Consider the following 27,740-nt stretch of genomic DNA (forward strand, 5'->3'; position numbering starts at 1 on the left):
CCACCATGTCTGGCATATTGCACCATTCTTTTGTGGATGGGGACCTGGGCTGGTTCCATAATTGGGCTATTGTGAATTGTGGTGCTTAAACATTGATGTGACTATATTGTTATAGTATGCTGATTTTAGTTCTTTTGGATAAATACTAAGGAGTGGGATGGCTGGTTCATATGGTGGTTCCATTCCTAGTTTTTTTTTTTTTTTTTTTAGGAATCTCCGTACTGCTTTCCAGAATGGTTGTACTAATTTGCAGTCCCACCAACAATGTATGGATGTACCTTTTCTACCACATTCTTGCCAGAATTTATTATTTGTATTCTTGATAATTGCTATTCTGACTGCTGTGAGATAAAATTTCCCTGATTGTTAGAGATGTTGAATATTTTTTCATGTATTTGTTATTTACCTATTTTTAATCAGGTTATTGGTTTTCATTCTCTTGACAGTGTGTTTCACAGAGCAGAATTTTTTAATTTTAATGAAGCCCTTGTTAGTTCTTTCTTTCATGGATCAGGCCTTTGATGTTGTAAATAAAAACAAAACTCATGGACGTAGGCTGGGGATATAGCTCAGATGGTAGAGTGCTTGCCTTGCATGCACAAGGTCCTGGGTTAAATACTCAGTACCACACACACACAATAAAAAAAAAGAAAGTCATGGACAAACCCAAGGCTATCTAGATTTTCTCCTGTATTATTTTTCATGGTTTTAAGATTCTATATTTTACATTTAGATTTGTGATCCATGTTAGTTTAATTTTTGTGAAGAATGTAGTGTCTGTTTAGATCCCTCCCACCCCCATCCCTGAAAGGGGCTGTCCAGTTGTTCTAGCACCATTGTTGAAAACTATGTATATTGCCTTTGTTCCTTTGACAAAGATCTGTTGAATACCTCATGGATTTTTATATATTTTATGAGTGCATGGATTTATACATATTTAGTCTGTTTCTTTCAATTACTATAGTACTGTAGTAAATAATATTTGCTGATCTGCAAATTATTTCAACTTTAGCTAGTGGGAGTACTTTTAAGGTGACTTTTTGTCATTAAAGAAAACCTTAGAAGATGGAAAGATCTTTCTTGTTCTTGGATAGGCAGAATTAATATTGTCAAAATGACCATATCACCAAAAGAACTATATAGATTTAATGCAATTCCAATCAAAATCTCAAGGACATTCCTCATAGAAATAGAAAAAGCAGTCATGAAATTCATCTGGAAAAATAAGAGACCAAGAATAACCAAAGCAATCCTTAGTAAGAAGAGTGAAGCAGGTGACATCACTATACCAGACCTTAAACTATACAACAGAGCAGTAGTAACAAAAACAGCATGGTATTGGCACCAAAATAGATTGGTAGACCAATGTTACAGAGTAGAGGACACAATGGTACAGAATAGATGATACAAATAATTACAATTATCTAAATGAACTCTATGAGGGCAAAGAGGAAAAGGGGAGGGAGGGGAAGAGAGGGACCATGGGGGTAAGAAAGAGAGTGGAATGAGATGGACAGCATTACCCTAAGTACCTGTATGAAGACCCGAATGGTGTGATTCTACTTTGTGTACAACCAGAGACATGAAAAATTGTGCTCTGTATGTGAATTGAATTGCATTCTGCTGTCATATATAGCAAATTAGAATAAATAAGTAAATTTTTAAAAAAAGAAAGTACAGTATTAGTGTTCAGTATCTTCCATTCTTTTTGACACAAACTCTGTCAGGTTTATCTTGTATATTTCTTCCCCATATCTATAACTAGGCATTTGTTTAAGAAGTCTTGTCTCCTTTTAAAGAGGAGTGATGTTTAGAAGTCATAGTATGAACATTTAGGCGGTTCATTACTTCTGGGTTATACTGACTGAGAATAAAATCAACCTAGGTGAGAATAAAAAAAAAAATTGATTTATTTTGGGCTAAGTATAATCCAAGAAAACAAAGATTCAGGCAGTCTAGAAAGTGTATTCCCAGGTTTTACAAAATAGTTTTTGCATTTACAGCTTAAAGTTGCAAAGAGTTGGTGATTGTTGTATCATTTGCTTATCAGGAATTGTTAAATCGCTTTTTAAAAAAGGATTGGATGTTGTTTTAAACTATAGGTAATTTAAGGTAAGAGTGGCCTCCCAATGTTTTTTTTTTTTTTCTTTTGTCTTTTGAGAGAAGGTCTTCCCATATTATCCATGCTCATCTTGAATTCCTGTGCTTATGCCATCCTATTGCCTCAGCTTCTCCAGTAGCTGAGACCACAGGCACATGCCATCATACTTGGTTCTGACACAATCCTGAGTGCCCCAAACCAGTGCTACTATATTTTGATTTTTTTTCCTTGAAAGTTGTCTTCACTTTTAAGCTTTTGAGTAATAAGAACTAAGATATATGTATTTTTAAGTGAAAATCACAATAAAACAGAAGTTCAAATTTAAGATTATAAAATGGATTTTATTTTGATTATTTATATATTTTTAATCTTGGTTTTTAATATTCACATAATTACTTTTTCCTGACTGCACATAAAGTAGCTTTATAATAATAATACTAACAATACTGTTAAGATTATTGAATATATTTTATTGTGTTAGTTTTAGCAGCTCTTTTTGTTCTTATATAGTATCACTAAGGATCTATATCAAAACCCTGTGTTCTTAAGTACTCTAAATATTTTCTCTCTATAGTTATGACATTAATATAATATTCAATTAGGTTTTTAAAAACTTAAAAATATAATTAATCATACAATATACATAAGATAATTGTACATGGTGGTACATGCCTGTAATCCCAGCTACTTGATAGGCTGAGCCAGGAGAATTGCTTGTTCAAGGTCAAATTGGAAACTTAGTTCAAGGTCAAATTGGCCAAACACTGTATTAAATTTTTTTTTAAAGAGATAAGAGAGAGAGAGAGAGAGAGAGAGAGAGAGAGAGAGAGAGAGAGAGAGAGAGAGAGAGAGAATTTTTGATATTTATTTTTTATTTTTCGGCAGACATAACATCTTTGTTTGTATGTGGTGCTGAGGATCGAACCCGGGCCGCATGCATGCCAGGCGAGCATGCTACCGCTTGAGCCACATCCCCAGCCCCGACTGTCTTAAAATTAATAAAGAAAAATAAAAAGGACTGGGAATGGAACTCTCTGGTAAATTGCCCCTGACATTAATCCCTAATATCACATACATACACCAAAAAATTTACTGATTTATATCTGTATCTATAAATATCTACACATATATAATTATATATAATACAGAACTTATAATTTTTGCCATTCTTATTTGTATAATGCAGTGGCATTAATTATATTCACATGGTATACAATCATTGCAACCATTAATTTCCAGAACCTTTTTTTTTTTATCATCTCAAAATAAAACTCTGTGCCCATTAAGTAGAAACTCTTTTCCTTCCCTATGCCCTAGCACCTGGTAACTACACTATTCTGTAATCTGACTATTGTTTAGTACCTCATGTAAATGGAATCATATAGTATTGGCTGTTTTGTATCCATCTTATTTCACTTAGCATAATGTTTAACTTCATGTTGCAGCATGTATTAGAACTTCCTTCCATTTGATGACTGACTATATTTTATTGTACCACATAATTGTTGCAGATTTTATGCCAGTTGACTTTTTTTTTTTTTGCAGAAAAGTTGGGTGCAACTGTTATGTGAAGCTTTAAAAAACTTGTCATTCTTACTTACAAATCATTTATTATTAAACTGTCTTTGGTGCTAGAATAGAATGCATGGAATACTCATGAATATATGTTAGTGTGGTGGTAACCATTATGTGGTGATATTTTGGTTATCCACCAATCCATTGATGGACATTGGGTTGTCTCTACTTTTTAGTTGTTGCGAATAGTGCTGCAATGAATGCTGGTATACAAATATCTGTTTGAGTTTGGTTAGGTTTTGACACAGTTTTTTTTTTTTTTTTGTTAAGCAAGGATATTTTCAACTAAACTAAAGAAAATAATATTTTCCATGGGATGGTAAAGAGTTGAGATGAATGAAGGATTTGGCTTTAGTTGTCATGTTATTTGAAGTGCTGTGGGAAACCTATTATTTGACATCTTATGTAGCAACTGGGAATGTGAGTGTGGAGGTATAGGGTGCTAAATTTGGTCTCTCTTTTATAGTTCAGATGAGAGATAATGACAACTTGAATTAAGATAGTGGCCAAGGAGATGGAGAAAGGAAGATAGCTGCAAAATTTATGTAGGCAGTTAAATTCTTGGTGATTCAATATGAAGGTTAACTAAGAGAGAGGAGTTAAGGATGATGCCATGGTTTTAGGCAAAATGAGTGTGTTCTATAATCTGAGATAGGGAATGCAGCTGGGAGAAAATTTGTGAGAAAGGATAATTAATTTGGTTTGGATAATCTGGCTTTTTAGTGTTTTCAAGGCATTCAGGAGGAGATATTTAGTAAAATAGGAAAATATGAATTTGAAGTTCAGCGAGGTCAGGATTAGATTTAAGGTCTTAGTATTGTCAGCAGTGTTAGTAATTAAAATTAAAGGAGTAAATGAAATTACCTGCAGAGTATATTAGTTAAGAGGTTAAGTATGAAAACTGCCTGGGAACCTCTCCAAAGCTTTATATGAAATTATTTTATTTCATGAAGTAGTTTTTGTCATTTACAAATGTATCTCTCACTTCATCTATATGTTAGAAACTCTTGATGGTAAGAAAGAGGTAGTGAGAACCCTATGATAGCTTTGGTTATCCATTTGTAATACAAGGCTCAAATAATAATGCATTTAGAGTATGCTTCTCAAGGTCTGCATATAGTAGATAGTTTTCCATAATCTTTGAATTAGTGCAAAATCTTTCTAATTTGTTTTTGTGGTAAGATGAGGGCAAAATTTAGTAGCAAAATTAATGCTGAAAGTTACTTTTTACAAGGGATTTCTTATGAATCACTAAGATTCTGAGGTCACATATCATTTATTTTTAATACTTATATCCCTTCAGTTTCAGAAATAATTTTGCTAAGTATAAGTTGTATATATTATCTGTTTCAGTTCATTCCTGCTGCTATAACAAAATATCTGAGACTGAATAATCTATAAAGAATAGAAATTTAAGATGGGTGTGGTGGCAATTACCTGTAATCCCAGGTATTTGGGAGACTGAGGCAGGAAGATAGAAAATTTGAGGTCAGCCTGCACAATTATTTAGTGAGGCCCTATCACAAAACAACAACAACAACAACAACAACAACAACAACAACAACACAGGAAAAGGCCTGGGGATATAACTCAATGGCACTGTACTTGCCTACCATGTGAGAGGATCTGGTTCAGTCCTTAGTACTGTTAAATATATAAAAAAGATTAGAAATTTATTTCCTCATAGCTATGGATCAAGGTTCCAGATTTGGTGTCTGGTGAGGGGTGCTGCTTTCTTCTCCAGGATGGTGCCTCTTGATGTATTATCATACAGTGGAAGGGGCAAAAGGAAAGAACAACTGCCTTATACCTCTTTTTTCTTAATTCCATTTATGAGGTTTCTACTTTCATGATTTAACTCATCTCTTAAAGTCCCTACCTTTAAATACTTTCATATAGGGTATTTAGTTTCAACATATGAATTTTGAGGGTATACATTTAGACCACAGCAATGGTTTTTCAAAGATTTTTGTAAAAGTGAAAATTTGATTTTAGTACACTCACCTTTTGCTGAAAGGTTAATCTGTTGTTAACTCAGCTTTTGCTGATTTGCCTTGTTTCCTAGAGTGGTATGGGTAGCTGGGATTATAAAGTGGGATTATAAAGTGTATGCCGCCATACCTGGTCATATTTGACTTTTCATTTAAGTTTTTGCAGAGATTAATGCTGTCTTGTAGTTTTTGGTAGTATGAATATTTTTATATTACCAATAGTCTAGGATAGTCTATATATTGCTGGCATCTGTTCTTATTTAGTTGAAATAATTTTGATCTTCCTGGTTTATTGCATAGACCTTGTAAAACTTGCAGTTTCTTGATAAGAGAAGTGAAAGGGGAGCTTCTTTTCTAATTCATTTTAAGCCCCTTTCAGTGTACCTTGGTTTAAGCTTAAGGGGGTGAATCTTGATAGGTAGTTCAGGTTGGGGACTGGTTGTTAGAGGAACTAACCACAGGATTAGTGATGTGGAAATTTTAGCCACACCCTCCAACTACTAGGAATGGAGAGGGGCTAGAGATCCAGTTAATTACCAAAGGCCTACTTAAATTACTCATTAACTCCAGTTAATTACTCATGCCTACATAAAGCACCTCCATAATGATGGTATTTAGAGAGCTTCTGTGTTGTTGAATTTGTCCACTGCTGGGAGGTACTGTATCCCGCCCCTCACTAGGACAGAAGCTGCTGTGTTTGGGATCCTCCCAGACCACATCCTATGTATGGTCTTTTTCATCTTGCTATTCATTTGTAGCCTTTATAGCAAACATAAGTAAAATGTTTTTCTGGGTTCTTTGAGCTGTTACAGCAAGACTTAAGGAGGGGGTCATGGGAGCCTTTGATTTGCAGCCAAGTTGGACAGAAGTGTGGGTAACCTGAGGATCCATTGCTTACTATTGGCATCTGAAGGAGGTGGACATTCTTGTACTGATCCCTTAATCTGTGAGGTTTGCACAATTTCACTGTATTGTGGAACTGAATTAAGTGTAGGACATGCACTTGGTTTCCATAGAGAGCTGAATTGTTTGGTGTGGGAAATTTGCATATTTGGTTCAGACTAATAGGGAATAGAGAAATAGTTTTTAGTTGTTTTTTTCTTTTATTTGGTTTATTTGGTTGTAGCCACTAGGTATTAATGGTAGGTGCTTAACTATTATAATTTTCTGAATCATTTTGTCTAGTCCAGATATTTAAAAATTTTTAGTTTTTAAAAATCTGAAAACTTTTTAAGGAAATATGGTGATAATAATGAAAAATTTAGGAGGAGATTGATAGGTGGTTAATAAAATCATGTTAATACAAATGTTATCTTTTCACTAACAAAGCAGGAAAAAAGTAATAATAATAATCATCCTAACATGAAGCTAATCAGTCTTATTTGATTACTTTTTAATATCTTTGTATATTTATTTTTATATAATTGAAGTCATAATGTATACCAACTTTGTACTTTACATCTTTTACAAGTTCAGAATTGTATCACATGTGTTATCATTTTTTATATAGCCTTTCTACTTGATATTGTTCAGTTAGCTGAATGATTATATCATAGTTTAGTTAGCATATCTCTTGGGTTTGAACATATAGGTTGCTTATAATTTTTCTCTTTTGTAGATAATTTATTGCTTGGAATACCCTTTCAACCTTTCCTGGAAAAGTTCTGATAAAACTTCAAGCCCAAACACAGTGATTTGATGGGGTTTATAGTGTTTTTAAATAAGTGTCACTTATGGCCAGGAGCAGTAGCTTTGTTCTGAATTCACATAGTGACTTCTTACTAAATGTAGGACATTTTTGATACTGATTGTGGAACTTGGTTGGTCTTCTTGTAGATCCCAGAGCCCTGTATGCTTTTGTGTATTTGTTTTAATTTTTGTCATCTGGTATATTTAATCTTGTTTTGAAAATAGTTCTGTCTTTTTTAAAAAATATTTTTTTAATTGTAGATGGACACAATACTTTTATTTGATTTATTTACTTTTTATGTGGTGCTGAGGATCGAACCCAGTGCCTCATACATGTGAAGAAAGCACTCTACCACTGAGCCATAATCCCAGCCCTGGTTCTGCCTTTTTAATGTTTAAACATTTTTGATCTTTCATTGATCTATAACTGGAGGAGAGGCAGTGGATTCCACGTGAACCCTAAGTGCCATTAGCACTGGTGTTCTGCACATAATTTTTTTCCATAGCACATTTAAGTGTTTTAAGCCCCTATGCTATTCCACATTGTCAGTTTAGCCTGTAGGGGTGTGTGTTTGTGTGTGTGTGTGTGTGTGTGTGTGTGTGTTTGTGTGTGTTTGTGTGTGTGCGCACGTGCGCGTGCGCATTGGCATGTGTGTATCCTTTTTAAATATATCTTATAACTTTCCATTGGGCACATTTATGTATGTTTCTTTAAATAGTGTTCTTATTTCTGCCTCTCTTTGTGCATTTTTTCCCCATCTAGTTGAAATGATTGCTGTCTTATTTAATTAAATTTAATTTCAAGGAATAAGTGTTTTTTCAATTACCAGAACTAAGCATTGATCTCTCTGTGAATTCTGTCTGCACTGAGAATCTCCCCAGATAGCATTCTGCCCCCAGCCCCCGCTTTTTTTTTTTTTTTTTTTTTACTTCCTATGTCTTTTTGTGTTCATTAGCTTGGTATCCCCAGTCAGTTTGTGGTCTTCCTGAAGGCATGGTCCTTGTTTCTCCTATTAGTACTTTCACATTTAACCTGCCCCCATTTGGCATTCAGGGCCTTGTGGGGTTTATTCATGATAGATGAAACATACCTGCTGTTATCTATTGAAAAAAACATTAACAAAATGAATGTATTATGTGCTTTTGGGTTACTGTAAAAGATATCTAAATTTATGTAATAATTTTTCTAAAAACAAAATTTGGAAGATACTTATTTTTCTATCACTTTAAACTTTTAGCACTAATTTTATATATATATATATATATATATATATATATATATATATATTTACATTTATAATTGTGAGTAGGTTTTTTTTAAGTTTTTTTATTTTTATTTTTTTTTTATTGGTTGTTCACAACATTACAAAGCTCTTGACATATCATATTTCATACATTAGATTGAAGTGGGTTATGAACTCCCAATTTTTACCCCAAATGCAGATTGCAGAATCACATCGGTTACACATCCACAATTTTACATAATGCCCTATTAGTAACTGTTGTATTCTGCTACCTTGCCTATCCCCTACTATCCCCCCTCCCCTTCCCTCACATCTTCTCTCTCTACCCCATCTACTGTAATTCATTTCTCTGCTTGTTTATTTTCCCATTCCTCTCACAACCTCTTATATGTAATTTTGTATAGCAATGAGGGTCTCCCTTCATTTCCATGCAATTTCCCTTTTCTCTCCCTTTCCCTCCCATCTCATGTCTCTGTTTAATGTTAATCTTTTCTTCCTGTTCTTCCTCCCTGCTCTGTTCATAGTTGCTCTCATTATATCAAAGAAGACATTTGGTATTTGTTTTTTAGGGATTGGCTAGCTTCACTAAGCATAATCTGCTCTAGTGCCATCCATTTCCCTGCAAATTCCATGATTTTGTCATTTTTTATTGCTGCGTAGTACTCCATTGTGTATATATGCCACATTTTTTTTATCCATTCATCTATTGAAGGGCATCTGGGTTGGTTCCACAGTCTAGCTACTGTGAATTGTGCTGCTATGAACATCTATGTGGCAGTATCCCTGTAGTATGCTCTTTTAAGGTTTTCAGGGAATAGTCCGAGAAGGGCAATAGCTGGATCATATGGTGGTTCCATTCCCAGCTTTCCTAGGAATCTCCATACTGCTTTCCAAATTGGCTGCACCAATTTGCAGTCCTACCAGCAATGTACAAGTGTACCCTTTTCCCCACATCCTTGCCAGCACTTGTTGTTGTTTGACTTTATAGTGGCTACCAATCTTACTGGAGTGAGATGGTATCTTAGGGTGGTTTTGATTTGCATTTCTCTGACTGCTAGAGATGGTGAGCATTTTTTCATGTACTTGTTGATTGATTGTATATCCTCCTCTGAGAAGTGTCTATTCAGGTCCTTGGCCCATTTGTTGATGGGGTTATTTGTTATCTTATTGTCTAATTTTTTGAGTTTTTTGTATACTCTGGATATTAGGGCTCTATCTGAAGTGTGAGGAGTAAAAATTTGTTCCCATGATGTAGGCTCCCTATTTACCTCTCTTATTGTTTCTCTTGCTGAGAAAAAACTTTTTAGTTTAAGTAAGTCCCATTTGTTAATTCTTGTTATTAACTCTTGTGCTATGGGTGTCCTATTAAGGAATTTGGAGCCCGACCCCACAATATGTAGATCGGAGCCAACTTTTTCTTCTATCAGACGCAGAATCTCTGATTTGATATCAAGCTCTTTGATCCATTTTGAGTTAACTTTTTGTGCATGGTGAGAGAAAGGGATTCAGTTTCATTTTGTTGCATATGGATTTCCAGTTTTCCCAACACCATTTGTTGAAGATGCTATCCTTCCTCCATTGCATGCTTTTAGCCCCTTTATCAAATATAAGATAGTTGTAACTTTGTGGATTAGTCTCTGTGTCCTCTATTCTATACCATTGGTCCACCCGCCTGTTTTGGTACCAGTACCATGCTATTTTTGTCACTATTGCTCTGTAATATAGTTTGAAATCTGGTATCGCTATACCGCCTGATTCACACTTCCTGCTTAGAATTGCTTTTGCTATTCTGGATCTTTTATTTTTCCATATGAATTTCATGATTGCTTTATCTATTTCTACAAGAAATGCCATTGGGATTTTGATTGGCATTGCATTAACCTATAGAGAACTTTTGGTAATATTGCCATTTTGATAATGTTAGTTCTGCCTATCCATGAACAGGGTATATTTTTCCATCTTCTAAGATCTTCTTCTACTTCTCTCTTTAGGGTTCTGTAGTTTTCATTGTATAAATCTTTCACCTCTTTTGTTAGGTTGATTCCCAAGTATTTTATTTTTTTTGAGGATATTGTGAATGGAGTGTTTTTCCTCATTTCCGTTTCAGAAGTTTTGTCGCTGATATACAGAAATGCCTTTGATTTATGCGTGTTGATTTTATATCCTGCCACTTTGCTGAATTCATTTATTAGTTGTAGTAGTTTCTTTGTAGACCCTTTTGGGTCTTCTAGGTATAGAATCATGTCATCTGCAAATAGTGATAATTTAAGTTCTTCTTTTCCTATTTTTATGCCTTTAATTTCCTTCGTCTGTCTAATTGTTCTGGCCAGTGTTTTGAGAACTATGTTGAACAGAAGTGGTGAGAGAGGGCATCTCTGTCTTGTTCCAGATTTTTGAGGGAATGCCTTCAATTTTTCTCCATTCAGAATGATGCTAGCCTGAGGCTTAGCATAGATTGCTTTTACAATGTTGAGGTATGTTCCTGTTATCCCTAGTTTTTCTAGAGTTTTGAACATAAAGGGATGCTGTACTTTGTCGAATGCCTTTTCTGCATCTATTGAGATGATCATATGGTTCTTATTTTTAAGTCTATTGATGTGGTGAATAACATTTATTGATTTCCGTATATTGAACCAGCCTTGCATCCCAGGGATGAATCCTACTTGATCATGGTGCACAATTTTTTTGATATGTTTTTGAATCTGATTCGCCAGAATTTTATTGAGGATTTTTGCATCTAGGTTCATTAGAGATATTGGTCTGTAGTTTTCTTTCTTTGAGGTGTCTTTGTCTGGTTTCAGAATCAGGGTGATGTTGGCCTCATAGAATGAATTTGGAAGAGCTCCTTCTTTTTCTATTTCCTGAAATAACTTGAAAAGTATTGGTATTAATTCTTCTTTAAAGGTTTTGTAAAACTCCGCTGTATACCCATCCGGTCCTGGGCTTTTCTTGGTTGGTAGTCTTTTGATGGCGTCTTCAATTTCATCCATTGATATTGGTCTGTTCAAATTGTGTGTATCCTCCTGACTCAGTCTGGGCAAATCATATGACTTAAGAAATTTATCGATGTCTTCACTATCTTCTATTTTATTGGAATATAGGTTTTCAAAGTAATTTCTAATTGTCTTCTGTATTTCTGTAGCATCTGTTGTGATATTGCCTTTTTCATCCCATATGTTAGTAATTTGAGTTTTCTCTCCTCTTCGTTAGCATGGCTAAAGGTCTGTCGATCTTATTTATTTTTTCGAAGAACCAACTTTTAGTTTTGTTAATTTTTTCAATAGTTTCTTTTGTTTCAATTTCATTGATTTCTGCTCTGATTTTAATTATTTCTTGCCTTCTGCTACATTTGCTGTTGTTTTGCTCTTCCTTTTCTAGGGTTTTGAGATGAAGTGTGAGCTCATTTATTTGTTGGTTTTTTTTTTTTTTGAGGAATGACCTCCAGGCGATGAATTTCCCTCTTAAAACTGCTTTCATTGTGTCCCATAGATTCCGATATGTTGTGTCTGTATTTTCATTTATCTCTAAGAATTTTTTGATTTCCTCCTTTATGTCTTCTGTAACCCATTGATCATTCAGTAACATATTGTTCATTTTCCATGTGATGTAGGATTTTTCCTTCCTTCTTTTATCATTTATTTCCAGTTTCATTCCATTATGATCAGATAAAATGCATGGTATTATCTCCACTCCTTTATATTTACTGAGGGTTGCCCTATGGCATAATATGTGGTCTATTTTTGAGAAGGATCCATGTGCTGCTGAGAAAAAAGTATATCCATTTGATGATGGTTGATATATTCTATATATGTCAGTTAAGTCTAGGTTATTGATTGTGGTATTGAGTTCTATAGTTTCTTTATTCAACTTTTGCTTGGAGGATCTGTCCAATGGTGAGAGAGGTGTGTTGAAGTCACCCATAATTATTGTGTTGTGGTCTATTTGATTCTTGAACTTGAGGAGAATTTGTTTTATGAATGTCAAAGCACCATTATTTGGTGCATAAATATTGATAATTGTTATGTCTTGTTGGTGAATGGTTCCTTTTAACAGTATATAATGTCCTTCCTTATCCCTTTTGATTAACTTAGTTTTGAAATCGATTTTATTCGATATGAGGATGGCCACCCCTGCTTGCTTACGAGGACCCTGTGTGTGGTATATTTTTTCCCATCCTTTTACCTTCAGCCTGTGTATGTCTTTTCCAATCAGATGTGTCTCCTAGAGGCAGCATATTGTTGGATTTGTTTTTTTAATCCATGATACCAGCCTATGTCACTTTATTGGAGAGTTTAAATCATTAACATTTAGAGTTACTATTGATTTATGGTTTGTACTTCCAGGCATGTTTGATTATTTATCCTTTTTTTTTTTTTAAATTTAGTTTGTTTCTCCATGATTATCTTTCCCCTCGCCCTCTGTCTTTACCGAGGCACTTCTCACTGATGGTTTTGGTTATTGTTTTTCATTTCTTCCTTGCGTAGCATTTTGCTCAAGATGCTTTGCAATGCTGGTTTTCTGGCTGCAAATTCTTTTAACTTTTGTTTATCATAAAAGATTTTTATTTCGTTGTCATACCTGAAGCTTAATTTTGCTGGATACAGAATTCTTGGTTGGCATCCATTGTCTTTCAGTGTTTGAAATACATTGTTCCATGACCTTCTTGCTTTCAGAGTCTGTGATGAAAAATCCGTTGTTAACCTTATTGGTTTACCCCTGAATGTAATCTGCCTCCTTTCTCTTGTAGCTTTTAATATTTTCTCTTTGTTCTGTATATTGGATATCTTCATAACAACGTGTCTTGGCATTGTTCTACTGTGATTTTGTGTGCTTGGTGTCCTGTATGCATCTACAATTTATATATCTGTTTCCTTTTTTATTTCTGGAAAGTTTTCTGTAATTATTTCATTCAGTAGGTTACTCATTCCCTTGGTTTGAATCTCTGTACCTTCTTCTATCCTGATGACTTGTAAGTTTGGTTTTTTATGTTATCCCATAACTCTTGGATGTTTTTCTCGTGATTTTTAAGCAGCCTTTCTGAGTTGGCTAGACTCTTTTCAAGATGATATATTTTGTCTTCATTATCTGACGTTCTGGCTTCTACTTGCTCCACTCTGTTAGTGATACTCTCACTTGAGTTTTTAATTTGGTTTATTGTTTCCTTCATTTCGAGAATTATTGTTTGATTTTTTTTATAATCTCTATCTCCTGATAAAGATGCTTAACTTCTTCTTTTATCTGTTTATGTAATTCATTTTCAAAGTGTTCTTTCACTGTTTGAATTTGCTGTCTCATATCCTCTTTAAGGTTCCGTTCCATCTGTCTAAGATGTTCCTTGAGTTCTTTATATGACCATTTTTCTGATGACTCTAGGTCCTCCTGAATATATAGGCTCTCCTGCATTGTTTGTACTCCTTTTCTTCCTTGCTTTTTCATGCTGCTCATGTTACTTCTTGTTCTGTTTGACTGCTGAGTTACTGTTTACTCCTGTAGCCGCAGGTTTCAATGAAGTTATCTCCTTGGCCGCAGTCTGGTGACCTCAGTTCTCTGCCATGGTGGTATCTCTTGCAAATGGCAACAGTTTGTTTTCCTTTGCCAGGTGACCAATGTAACGGGTTGGTCCTTACTGTCTCTCCCAAGCCCCGTTTCAAACCTGTGGCCACTACCTATGAAGGCTCGTTTGGCATTTACCTCCGTAGGATCAGAAGGGCTGACCAGTTGTTTTAGTCGGATGGATTAGTGCTGAGTCACAGCTGTTTGTCTGCGGGAAGCAGGCGAACGGGAGCTTGAATTCAGCCGATCTGGGTTCAGTGTGTGTTCTGAGAGGCCCAGACTGTTCGCCCCAGATCCACGTCAGCTCAGCATTGCCTAGTGATCCTGAGCAAACAGAATTTAGACTGTTTACGACTCCCTATGCCCGCACAGCTGAAGAGGTCAGAGACTTGATCTCTCCGAGCCCGTCGCCATGTTGGATCCCAAAACTATTTTCATATTTTTAATATTTATTTTTTACTTGTAGTTGAACACAATATCTTTTTTATTTTAATATTTAAATTGATTTTATTTTTAAATATATGACAGTGGAATGTATTACAATTCTTATTACACATATAGAGCACAGTTTTTCATACCTCTGTTTGTATATAAAGTATGTTCACACCAATTCATGTCTTCATACATGTACTTTGGATAATGATGTCTATCACATTCCACCATCATTTGCTAATCCCCTGCCCCCTCCCGTCCCCTCTCACCCTTCTGCCCTATCTAGAGTTCATCTATTTCTCCAATGCTCCCCCTCCCTACCCCATCATGGGTCAGTCACCTTGTATCAGAGAAAACATTCGACATTTGTTTTTTAGGGATTGACTAACTTCACAGCATTATTTTCTCCAACGCCATCCATTTACCTGCAAATGCCATGATTTTATTCTTTTATTGCTGAGTAATATTCCATTGTGTATATATGCCACATTTTTTAATCCAGTCATCTACTGAGGGGCATCTAGGTTGGTTTCACAGTTTAGCTATTGTGAATTGTGCTGCTGTAAACATTGATGTGGCTGTGTCCCTAGTATGCTGTTTTTAAGTCCTTTGGGTATAGAACAAGGAGTGAGATAGCTGGGTCAAATGGTAGTTCCATTCCTAGTTTTCCAAAGAATCTCCATACTGCTTTCCACGTTGGCTGCACCAATTTGTAGTCATACCAGCAATGTATAAGTGTGCATTTCCCCCCACATCCTTGCCAACACTTATTGTTTCTTGTTTGTCTTCATAATAGCTTATTTTTACATAGTGCTGAGGATTGAACTCAGGGCCTCAGATGTGGTAGTCGAGCACTCTCTCCTGAGACACAACCCCAGCCCACTAATTATTCTTATCCTATTGTTCTTGTGAAATAAAAATTATAAATAGAAAAGCTAGAATGCTTTATTTTGTTTTGTTCCCTCAGAGTCAGTGTCATTTCTACTTCTCACCGAAATAATGTGACTGGTAGTGTAAGGACAGAACAAGAAGTTCTTTGACAATATAACAAAAATTAGGGGAAGAATGTTTAAAAATGGGATCAGAAACCCATATTTTGGCCAGGTATGGTGGTGCACGCCCGTAATCCCAGTGGTTTGGGAGGCTGAGGCGGGAAGATCAGCCAAAAGCAAGGCGCTAAGCAGCTCAGTTGTTTCTAAATAAAATACAAAATAGGGCTGAGGATATGGCTCAATGGTCTAGTTTCCCTGAGTTCAATCTCTGGTATCAAAAAAACCAAAACCCAAAACAAAAAACTCTCCATATGTTATGATGATTTGCCTGTTCTTTCTCCTTTTACTTTCCATGCCTCCTGGGCTTACTTATTATTATTATTTTTTAACCAACATTATTTTAGGCAAATTTGCAAAAGGGATTCCAGTGTGGTGGCTCACACCTATAATTCCAGGTATTGGGGAGACTGAGGCATGAGAATCACAAGTTCAAGGGCCAGCTTGGGCAACTTAGTGAGACTGTGTCACAAAATAAAAATACGGGCTGGGGATATAGCAGTGGTAAAGTGCCCTTGGGTTCAATTGTCAGTACTGGGGAAAAACCAAAACCCAAAACAAAAACTTGCAAAAGGGTATTTTTGATGGTGGTAATAAGGTTATTTATGTATAAGTACAATATTTCTTTTAATTCTCCACTTCCTTTCAGGCAGGGTAAATCTCAAGTTAAAAGCCACCTGGAATCTGGAAAAAGAATAAATATTTGGGCAAAATATAGCTTTTGTTTTTAGTATCTTTAGGGATTGGGTCACTAGCTTTTAAAACTGTTTTAGTGTGATGCTGCCCAAATGTTAATGAGTCAAATGTAACAATTTTCTATATTTATTGTTTATTTTATTTTATTTTTTGGTATAGGCAACTGACCTAGGAGCACTCTACCACTGACTATATTCTCAGCCCTTTTTATTTTTTGTTTTGAAACAGGGTGTCATTAAGTTGCCAAGATTGGCCTCAAACTAGAAGTCCTCCTGCCTCAGTCTTTTGAGTCACTGGAATTACAGGCATGCATCACCACACCGGGCTGCAACAATTCCTTTTTAACCTTTTCATTGTTCATTCTTTGCCACATTCATGTGTAGAAAGTTTTGGAAAGTTAGATTTTTGGGAAAACTTTAAAAGGATGTGGAAACCAAGGCCTGTTCTTCTATACTTCACCAGGAAATCTGTGATACCCTAGATTAAGAACAAAAACCTTAGGATACTATTTCTGAAGGCTATTGAACTCCTTTAGATAAATCCAGAGTAGGAGAAATCTTGGATCTATGTACCTTTTTGTGTCCATGGTAATTAAGGATACATCATTGGAAAGAGTCAGGGTACCTCTTCCTTTTTCATTTGACTCTTGGTTCTTTTGTTCTAAGTTTCTTTTTTCTGTAAAGCTGGTTTGAGGTCAGCATAATGGATTAAAACAACAACAATAATGAAAAGCCTATCAGTGCAGAGGCTAGGAATCTCCAATTTCCTTCACCCAGATATGTTCCTGGAGTCTTGGACCTATCACCAAATACTCAAGATATAAAGGATAAATTCCATCAATGGGACAGTGATCCTCTGAAGTATGGAATCATCATCAGAGACATTGGAAGGGACACCTGAGAGTCCTGTGGTTGAGGCTTTACAAGATCCTGTTGTGCCTTTAGTCTGCAGAAGAAAGCTAGACCCATTTCCCCAAAGCATAAGTACCCTAAGAAGATAATAAGGACAAAGAGAATAAAAAATGAGAAAGTGGGGGGCCCACTGCCCTCTTCCTGACCCAAATTGTTCCAACACCTTTAGTACCTCCACAAGTGAAGATGAGACTATAGGTTAAAAAGCTGACCTACTTAGTGCCCAGGAAGATGGTCCTGATAGATTTCAGAGTCACAGGATGAGGGTGCCTGTTTTGCCTCAGGAATGTTGGATCCAGGTCTGAGGCCCAGGAGACTAGGTCCTCTTTTCTTGTAGTGTTGTTCTTGGTGTAACCACCATTTTGCTTCGGTCCATTCCTAATCTGTGTTTGCCAGACCTTCTCAAGGTCTAGGAGAAAGGGCAGGAGAAAGGGCAGCACAACCAAGCTAAGGGCAGGAGGTCTGACCTGCTCAGGGATTGGTGCAAAACCAAAGTGCAAACTCACCAAAGCTGGTAGGAAGTTCAAGTTTAATTTCATACTTTTATCTGAATGTTTCTTTTCCCATTAGTTGAGTTCTTGTCTGTCAAAGAGATAGAGAGCTCTTTTATGCTGAGATCCTCAAGCCTAAAGAAGTATGAGATCTTCAACTCTAAAGAAGTAAGAGATCCTTAAGTCTAAAGAAGTAAAAAAGAGTAAATTTGAGGCTTTTTTTTTTTGTACTGAGAATTGAACCCAGAGGTGTTTTACCACTGAACCACATCCCTAGTCTCATGAGTTGTTTAAGGTTTCCCTAAGCTGCTGAGACTGGTCTCGAATTTGTGATCCTCCTCTATTGCATTTAACTTTCCCTAGTATCTCTTGATATTGACAACCAAAAGGAGAATGACTCTTCAGGTGCATCTCCTTTTTTAAAAATTTTTATTTTATTTTATTTTTTCAACTTTTGGCTAGAAAGGCAATTGAATTCTTCATCTTCAGTGCTCTTTCTGAATTCTTCCACTTTCAACTTGATTTGGATAAGCCTCAGGGTATGGTAGCAGCAACTATTCATGGACAAGTTATAGAGATAACCTCCATCTTTAGCTAATGTTTGGTTGGTAACCTTTTTTGTCATTTCTTAGTAGGGTACCTGTCCCTTCTGAAATGTGACTTTGGGGTTCTCTAGCCATATGTGTTAGAAAGTTATGTAAGATGATGGTGCTTCCTTGTCAGTCTTTAGTCCAACTCTCACAGAACTCAGAGTTCTGAGAATCCTAAAGAAGAAGTAAGTACAGGTTGGATATCCCTTGTTGGAAATCCTTGGGATTGCAATTGTTTTAGATTATTATCTTTTGGATTTGTATATATGTAAAAAGATCTCTTGGGAATGGGACCCAAGTCTAAAATGCATTTATGTTTTATCTCCACCTTCTGTAGTAGCCTAGAATTTTATATAATATTTTAAATATTGTGTATGAAAATCCAGAGGAAATTTTTTACTTCTTAAATCATGTTGGTGCTCAAAAAGTTTCAGATTTTGGAGCATTTTAGATTGGGAATGTTCAACCTCCACTTTAAAAGAAGTTCAAGGTCATTTAATTTCTCCCTTGTTATCTTGGCATGCTTAGTTCATCTTCTCTCTTCCCAGGATATAAAATAAGTATTTAAATTAATCTTATATCCTCCTTTGAAGGGAGTATGTTTAAAAAGAGTTTGGATTTCCTTGTCACTTTAATTACCTGCTGTTATTTTCTACTCTTCCCAATTTCTCAATTTATAAAAGACTAATATAAGTAGAAAATATAAATAAATGTGCAAAATATCTGCCTCAGGAAATAAAATTAAAGGCATGTGGATTGTCCAATTTACTTATAAATATAAAACTTTTTTAATATTGAAATAATTTAACTGTGATTTAATTTCTGAAAAGAAAGTATAGCAAAACAAAAATGGAAAGCCCAAACCTCATAACCCTTATAATCTTGTTTCACTATAGACATCATTATTTGCGTTTTGGAACTTTACTTACTGGTCCTTTATCCAACTACCCTACTGAACCCTGACCTATATTCCCCATCTCATTTTTTGGTACCAGGGATTGAACCCAGGGGTGCTTAACCACTGAGCCTGATTTTGTATTTTATCCATCCCCAGCCCGATTTTGTATTTTATTTAGAGACAGGGTGTCACTGAGTTGCTTAAGGCCTCACTAAGTTTCTGAGGCTGGCTTTGAATTCACTATCTTCCTGCCTCAGCCTCCCAAGCTGCTGGGATTACAGGTGTGAGCCACTGCACCTGGCTTCCATCTCTTTTTTTAATATGGATTTTAAAAATTATTTTTTGAGGCAAGGTCTTATTAATAAATTGCCCAGATTGTCTTCAAACTTGTAATCCTGCTTTAGCCTCTCAAGTAGCTGGAACTACAGGCATGCTATACCAAATGTGACAAGTCTTATTTTTTTATACAAACAGTTTTTAATGTAACTATAGCATGCATATTTTCTTTTTAATGTAATTTTAGTAATCATTAATTGATCAATTTAAAATAGTATCAGCTCATTACTATTTGGCATTTAGGTTGACTCTTTAATGGTGATATGCAGGGTGCTTGTGTGTTGAGGCACATGTATAATGAGTTGTTCTCAATCTTGGGTGCCTGAGGTGCATTTCAGTGGAGATGGATGTCTAGCAGAGAAGCAGTATATATCAGTGATTAAGAACCACATTGCTAGAATTAAGTCAGGTTGTGGTGGTGCACACCTGTAATCCCAGTGGCTTGGGAGGCTGAGGCAGGAGGATCTGGAGTTCAAAGCCAGTCTCAGCAACAGTGAGGTGCCAAGCAACTCACTGAGACTCTGTCTTTAAATAAAATATAAAATAGGGCTGGGGATGTGACTCAGTGGTTGAGTGCCCCTGTTACCAGTCATTTTCCCGTCCCGTCCCCACCACCGCCAAAAAACCGCATTGATAGAATTAAAAACTCTTTCTTACATTTATTAGCCACATGACCATATGACTTTGGGCAATCTCTATGCTTTTTTTAAAATATATTTTTATTTGTAGATGGATACACTATCTTTATTTAATTCATTTTTATGTGGTGCTGGGGATCAAACCCAGTGCCTCATGCTGTGAGGCAAGTGCTTCTACCGTTGAGCCACAACCCCAGCCCCAGTCTCTATGCTTTTGTTTTCCCATGTGTAAAGTAATAATCATGCTAACATGTAATATGTATTTTTTTTTGGGGGGGGGGTACCAGGGATTGAACACAGGACTCTCAACCACTGAGCCACATTCCTAGCCCTATTTTGTATTTTTTTTTAGAGACAGGGTCTCACTAAGTTGCTTAATGCTTCGCTTTTGTTAAGGCTGGCTTTGAACTCGTGATCCTCCTGTCTCAGCTTCCTGAGCTGCTGGGATGACAGGTGTGCATTCCACACCTGGCTGTAACATGTATTTTTTTAAAAATATATGTTTTATATGTTGGTGAACCTTAATTTTATTCATTTATTTATATGTGGTGCTGAGAATCGAACCCAGTGCCTCACACATGCTAAGCAAGTGTTCTACCACTGAGCCACGACCCTGGCCCTGTACATGTGTTTTTGATGAGGATTATTGATTCAGTTCTTGTGCAATGGGTCTCTTCTTAGGCATGTTTTTACTAGATGTAAAATTCACTTAAAATAACAGCTAGGTATTAACAAAAGATAACGCTAGATGATAAATGCTAGTAGGAGGGAAAAAAAAGATATTTTAATGCTCCAAAATGTGTCTTGGTGGTGCCATATCAAGTATTAGACACACACTGGTACTGGATGACCTGAGTGGTAGGTGAATGGTTGGCTAGATATTTGGGGCTGTTTTTTTTTTTTTTTTTTTTTTAGCACTCCTTAAATAATTGTAGTTTGAGTTTGTGTTGTAAAGAGAATATTGCAAGAGGAATCAGAAGATCAGCATTTTAGTTCGGCTTTTTTTTTTCTGTTTTTTTATTGTAGTTGTTGTTATCAGTGTAATCATTAAGAAGTTACTTAGCTGCTTTAAATTTGTTTTCTCCTCTGTAGAGATAACATATGTCTTACCTTTCTAAGAGATGTTATAATGATTAACTTTGGTCAGACCAAAAAAGAACCTAAAACAAAACAAACAAAACAAAACAAAAACTGAATGTTTGTCGGAGTGGATTGAAACCTATAAAACATTATATTCAAAAGTAAACTTTATAAACTTAAAAGACAAAAAATGAATATAGATCTTAATACACATGGTATTAGACATGGTCTTCCATAAAAGATACTGTTAATTCTGTTTGGTATTATTTTGAAGACAGCTACTATTCTTTATATGAAAAGGTTTATATTATTACATGGCTTTGAATGTGTTGTTAATATCTGCTTTGGTTTCTTCCTCTCCTCTTTGTTTCAGACTCCTGGGAGAGTTGGCTCTCAAGGTTCTGATTTAGATTCATCAGCAACTCCTATAAACACAGTGGATGTCAATAATGAAAGCTCTTCAGAGGTATGAAAATGGCAATACAATTCACTATTATTCAAGGGAAAATTAGCAAATATTTGTAGTACAGATTGATGACTTGTCTGTGTAGGAAGAGTTCTACAAATTAGAATGTGACAATGTGACTTTTTTTTTTTTTAGAATGTCACTTTTGAATCATAGATATATACCTGTGTTTAGTTGAGGTTGAGAAAATATATGTTAAGACTTTGAAAAATAATATTGGCAATTTGTCTTTCATGCTGATGTCATCTCAATTAAATGAATTAATTTTAGTCTGTTTATAAAGAACTGCTGGTTAATTCATGTCTCTTTGTGTATGTGTGTTGTCAAGAAGTATTTAGCTAATGAAAAAGTAGGTATTTGTAAAGCTTACAATTATTTTGTTTTCACTTATGGCTTTGTAAGAATTTTGATAGCTTCATTAAGAAACTAGTGGAAAATATACCTTTTTAAAAAGATAACCTCAATTTAAAAAAATTTAGTCCCTGTGATTTCATTTATTATTTTTATTTTAAATAAATAAGCAATATTTGTTTATTATAGAAAAAGGAGATAGGAAAGAGAACTCAGAAGTTACTCCTGCCACCAACAGATCAGCAAACTCACAATTTGCTCTGATAGTTTTTGTCTGTTACTCCTTCTGGGCCTAGTTAAAACCCCCATCCAGACTCTTTGTTCTGTCCTTTTCCACTTGGTTGTCTAGTCTTTCTATCTCATGTGTGTTTCTGGGTTTGTCTTTCTCTCTGTCATATCTCTGTTTTGTTTCTCTGATCATCTATTTTTATGTATATGTATAGTAATAGTAACCATAATAAGATTTTTAGGAGTGTGAGAGTAAGAAAAGCGGCACTTGAATTTTATTAACAGCAAGTTTAAGATTATTTATTTATTTATTTTTGTGGTGCTGGTGATTGAACCTAGGGCCTTGCACACACTAGGCAAAGTGCTATACTTTTGAGTTATATCCCCAACTCTTTTAAGAAAAAATTTCCAAACTATATTGATGATATGATGGCCTTAAAGTGTTCAGTTTTGTTCCAGGAAAGAATCTAATTATAACTGTTAACTTCAGTCAGATCAAAAAAGAACCTAAAACCCAACCCAACCCAACTTAACCCAATTCAACCCAACCCCCCAAAACCAAAAAGAGCATTTCCAATCGGTATTGCTATCAAGCAGCACTTGGCTTGGTAGTACTGTTGTATTGTCTTAGTAGGGATGTTTTCCTACTTTTTGAGATAGTTATTTTGTACCTTCTTTATCCTCAAGTTTCCTAGGTCTTTTACCCTCTTCTTACCTTCCCCCAGGTATCTTCATAACATCAAGAAAATAGGAACCATAAGATAAATCTCCTTGTTTTATCGATAAAACTATCCTTTCTTATTTTAGTTCATAGAAGGCAGTTCCCTTTGCCTATCAGATTTTATTCTTTTCCCTAGTGCTCTCGATTCCATTCTTATCCCCCACCCCCACCATTCTATTCTATCTCGTTCTTATCATCTCTCTTCTGCCAATTTAGTTTTTAGCTTGTACTGTGAATTATTCCTATCAGCTTACAGTGTTCTATCAGCATATCTATCAGCATATATATGTTCAGTACAATACATGTGAAACAAGACAAGACTACTAAAAAAATAAAAAATAGAAAAAACAAAACAAAACACAAAACCCTTCCTTTGACCTGAAATTCCCTTTTCATTTACTTCAGAGCCAAACTTTGCTAATACATTATTTATAGTCACAGTTTTTGTCCTTTCTTAGATCTTTTATCTTTTTTTTCTGAATTAGAGCTTTTGTCATTGTGCTAATAATAATGGAAAGACATTAGCTTTCTTTTGACTAGTATTTTGAATAACTTTTTTTATCTTTCCATTTTCAATATTTTTTGCCCTTCCCTTTTTGGATTTCTCTTCTTTTTTTTTTTTTTTTTTTTTTATTAACAGCATATAACTTGTCCTTTAACTGGGGGAACCCACTTGAGTTGTTTTGTTATTGATGTGTTTTGATTTAGTTTTAATTTTTTTTCAATATTGGGAATTGAATTCAGAGCCTTGTGCACACGCTAAGCAAGTGCTGCACCATTGAGCTACATCCCTAGCTCTTTGTATTTTTTTTTTTTTTAATTTTGAGGCAGGGTCTTGCTAAGTTTCCTAGGCTGGCCTTGAACTTGTTATACTCCTGCCTCTGTCTCTCCAGTAGCTGGGATTACAGGTGTGCATCACATGTCTGGCATCTTACTATTCTTATCTCACAAAACCTTAAGCCATGGGGTCAGTGTAATAGCCCATATTTTTAAAAGATAAACATTGTTAGGTATAGGCAATTTGAGAAATTTTTTTGAAATGGTTTACTTGATTCAGAAAATTTGAAGGAATGATCATCTTCTGGGTATTAGATATGGAAAAAAATGGGATCTTGGGCTACTTGAATATGGTAAAGACTGAAAATTGCTTTCATCAAAAGGATTTCTTTGTTCAGAACATTATGTCATAAAAAGATATTTGTTGTATCTGCCAGTAATTTCTTGATCTAAAATAAAAAATAAAAGCTAACTTGCTAGTAGGTCTCAGATAAGTAAGTAACAAAGTATCATAAACAAAATGAATTTTAAATTTTTTTAAAGTGCCATAAACAAAATAATAATCCAACCATAAAAACTGGCTACCATAACAAAAAAGAAAAAAAAAGAACCAATGAAAGTTTAGAGTGTGAGGATGGAAACTAATTATAGAAGTCCTTCTTTGGATAGATCTTTTACCTTTTGTACAGTTAATGCTTCGGAGTTTCCCTTATATATACCAAAGAGAGATACTCATTATTTCTCCTGTTTTATCTATTTGTGTTGTTTGTTTTATATGTTTAAAAAAGAAAACTTTTAATGTAATCCTTCTAAAAGTTGTTATTTCACAGGGTTTCATCTGCCCATTATGTATGAAAAGATGTATAACTGCTATTGATTTGTCGGAGCATTACCAGAAAGTGCACGCTGAAAATGAAACAAGAGGACAGGAACTTCTTAATGACTCCAGTGTTACTGTGGGTCCTATATATTTTGTTTTAGCAGCTTGGTTATGGGTTGCTTAAAATAGCTTTGTTTTTCCCTGCCTAGGTGTTGGTTCCTTTTTATGCTACAAGGGGATATGAATTGCTTTAATTATGCATGCTTAAAGGAAGATTCTATAAAGAAAAGAGCTCTCTTGGGTAGTCTGCTTGTTTTTTCCTACTGTTTGCATCTGTCTTTTTATGAGCTTGTAAATAAATATAAAAGTTTAATATTTTGGCATAAATTTTGCAATGAAATTGACATATAAAGTGAATATTATTTCAACATTTATAAATTATCTTTATTATTTTGTTAGTATTTTATTAATGAATCATTAAAATGTTTTAGGTTAAAACACTCACTCTTCATTGAAAGAATACTTTGCATATGAACAGTCATTGTCTCTATTTGGGAAAATATACAGGAAAATATAAATCTGAGTCTAAGACTTTCTCAATCTTTGTTTTAACTCTCCACACTTAAGGGAGGTAACAGAATGATACCTTCTCATCAGTAACAGTAGATCATCCAAAGAATACTTTTCAGTAGTGTGGTGCTGGTGCACATTCTAAGGCTGAGGATGGGAGCAAGTGAGGTGGAGGAATTAGGCTGGAAGGAATTTCTCAGATGATCCCGATATATCTGTCTCCTTTGAAAATCACTATGTTAATATAAAAATTGTAAAAGCAGAGAAACCGCTTTTTGATTATTTTACAAATCTTATAAAAGAATGAAAGACTAAAATTATGACTTACCCTTTTTCCATGAAGCAATTATGTATATAAGAAAACAATCTCACAACTCACTTATTTAACATATTAATGGAGTACCTTTCATGTAGCAGGTATTTTGGTGAAAAAGAGAAAAAGGTAAGTAAGATATTGTTGCTACTCCAGTACATTTTTATAATAGATATTATTTGCAAAAAGAGAATAATGGTTAATTCAACATGAGGGGAACTAAGAAAGAACTTCACAGGGGAACAGTTAAACCAGATATTCTCTTGGGCATTGGGAATAATGGGTGCATATAGGATGATACCTGATTAAACCAGTCAGAATAATGCAAGTAAAGATGGAGGCATAACAGATTCTTGGAAAACTGTTTAGTATGTTACTGGTTGTCTTCTTGTACATGTGGGTCAACTTTTTTCTTTATGGATTAGCCAACATCAAAAGTAACAATCTCATCCACTTGTCACTTTATTAGGAGTTTTTTTTTGTAATTAAAAGGGCACTTGGTTCAACAGAAATATCTTAAGTATCAAGGTAAATTTTCAGCTACGTTGGATCTGAGAAAGGATTACAGACAACTGAATTCTTAAGAGTAAGGTATTTAATAATTTTAAGTAAGTTATGTTTTTTGGAAGTTGGTGACAAATTTGGAATGATTAAGGGAAATAAATGTAGCTGGCTAGTTTTTATAATTTATGGTTAACTAACAGTCCCTCTCTGGAATTTATTTTTCTAGCAACCTTGGCCTCCTTAGATATAGCTAGGGGAAAAACAACAACAACATTTATTCACGTGTTTTGTGATTCTGCCCTTCAATCTGGTTCTATGATCAAAGCACACCTAGAAGCACTTCTCTTTCACAAATAAGCATGACATCTTTCTTAGCACTTTCTGCATCTTCACTAATGATTTTCATTTCTTTAGAATGCCTTTGTTTTATTCTGCTTGGGTAAACTCCTGCTTATTCTTTAGTACTTAATTCCAAAGTCACATATATACATGTATTTACATATGTGTACACACATGCATACAATATGCAGCTGCAGTGAGGATAGAGTTGAAATACATAATATATACACACATACATATGTGTCTGTATTTTTTTTTAATAAAGCATTAACTGGTGCCAGAGGGGGAGTTAGATACCTCATCTCCTGTGTTCCCATAGTTCTTTAATAGACCTGTATTGTAACATTGTCTGGCAATATTTATAGGTCAGTATCTCCCAACGTCATTGACCCTTGATTCTGCCATCTGCTATGCATAAATGATAGAGAATGTATGCATTACTCTTATTGTTTAGGCTCATTTTGTTCTTAGAAGTTTTTAAAAATAGTTTATTGTATTTTAATAGCAAACTTACAGATATAACACAGAAGACAGGCAACACTAAAAACATATACTTGCATGTAGGTCAACTCAAAAGTATAGTGAGTGGACAGAATTTAGTATAAAAAAAATGCTACAAACACCATTTAGTTGCCATCAGTAAGAAATCTGCTTTTTTAAAATTTAAAAAAAAAAAAATCCAATTGCTGGCATTATTGAAAAAATTTGACAGGTTTTTTTTATTGTTATAAAGTTGAACTGCTTTAGCTTGTTGGCTGAAATATTTTGACTTGCATTAATTCTTGAATTTGTATTAAAAATCACAAATAAAAATCAGAGGAAAAACTGCCAATACCTGATTTCTTATCTATCTATCTATCTATCTATCTATCTATCTATCTATCTATCTATCTATCTATTAGTTCTAGTCAGTTTTACATGACAGCAGAAAGCTCTTTGACAAATGGAGCAGAATTTTTCAATTCTCTGGTTGTGCATAAATGAGAGAACACCATTTGTGCAGTCATACATGTGCCTAGGGTAGTGATGTATATCTCATTTCACTCTTTCCTACCCCCTGCCTCCCTCCACTTTGCCCCATCCAAAGTTCCTCCACTTATCCCATGTTCCCCTCCTATGTATTAGCATCCACTTATCAGAGAAAACATTCAGTCTCTGATTTTTGAGATTAACTTATTTTGCTTAGCATGATATTCTTCAACTCCATCCATTTACCTGCAAATGTCGTAATTTTATTCTTTTTTAATACTGAATAATATTTTATTGTGTATATGTACCACAGTTTATTTATCCATTCATCTGTCGAAGGGCATCTAGGTTGCTTCCACAGTTTAGCAACTGTGAATTGTGCTGCTATAAACATTGGAGTGGCTGCAT

The 27,740-nt window shown here is 34.9% G+C and overlaps 1 protein-coding gene across 1 annotated transcript in view; it reads left to right on the plus strand.

The window, feature by feature from the left end:
- Window positions 1–215: 215 nt before the first annotated feature.
- Eea1 (early endosome antigen 1) overlaps window positions 216–27,740 on the plus strand; it is a 114,844-nt gene continuing 87,319 nt past the window's right edge. Inside the window, exons 1-2 of the mRNA XM_078053025.1 lie at window positions 216–266; window positions 21,648–21,740. Coding sequence (XP_077909151.1) covers window positions 234–266; window positions 21,648–21,740 — 126 coding nt within the window. The 5' untranslated portion in view covers window positions 216–233. The remainder of the gene's footprint in view (window positions 267–21,647; window positions 21,741–27,740) is intronic.

This window comes from Ictidomys tridecemlineatus, chromosome 6 (genome assembly GCF_052094955.1).
Source record: "Ictidomys tridecemlineatus isolate mIctTri1 chromosome 6, mIctTri1.hap1, whole genome shotgun sequence".
In the NCBI taxonomy this organism is placed as follows: domain Eukaryota; kingdom Metazoa; phylum Chordata; class Mammalia; order Rodentia; family Sciuridae; genus Ictidomys; species Ictidomys tridecemlineatus.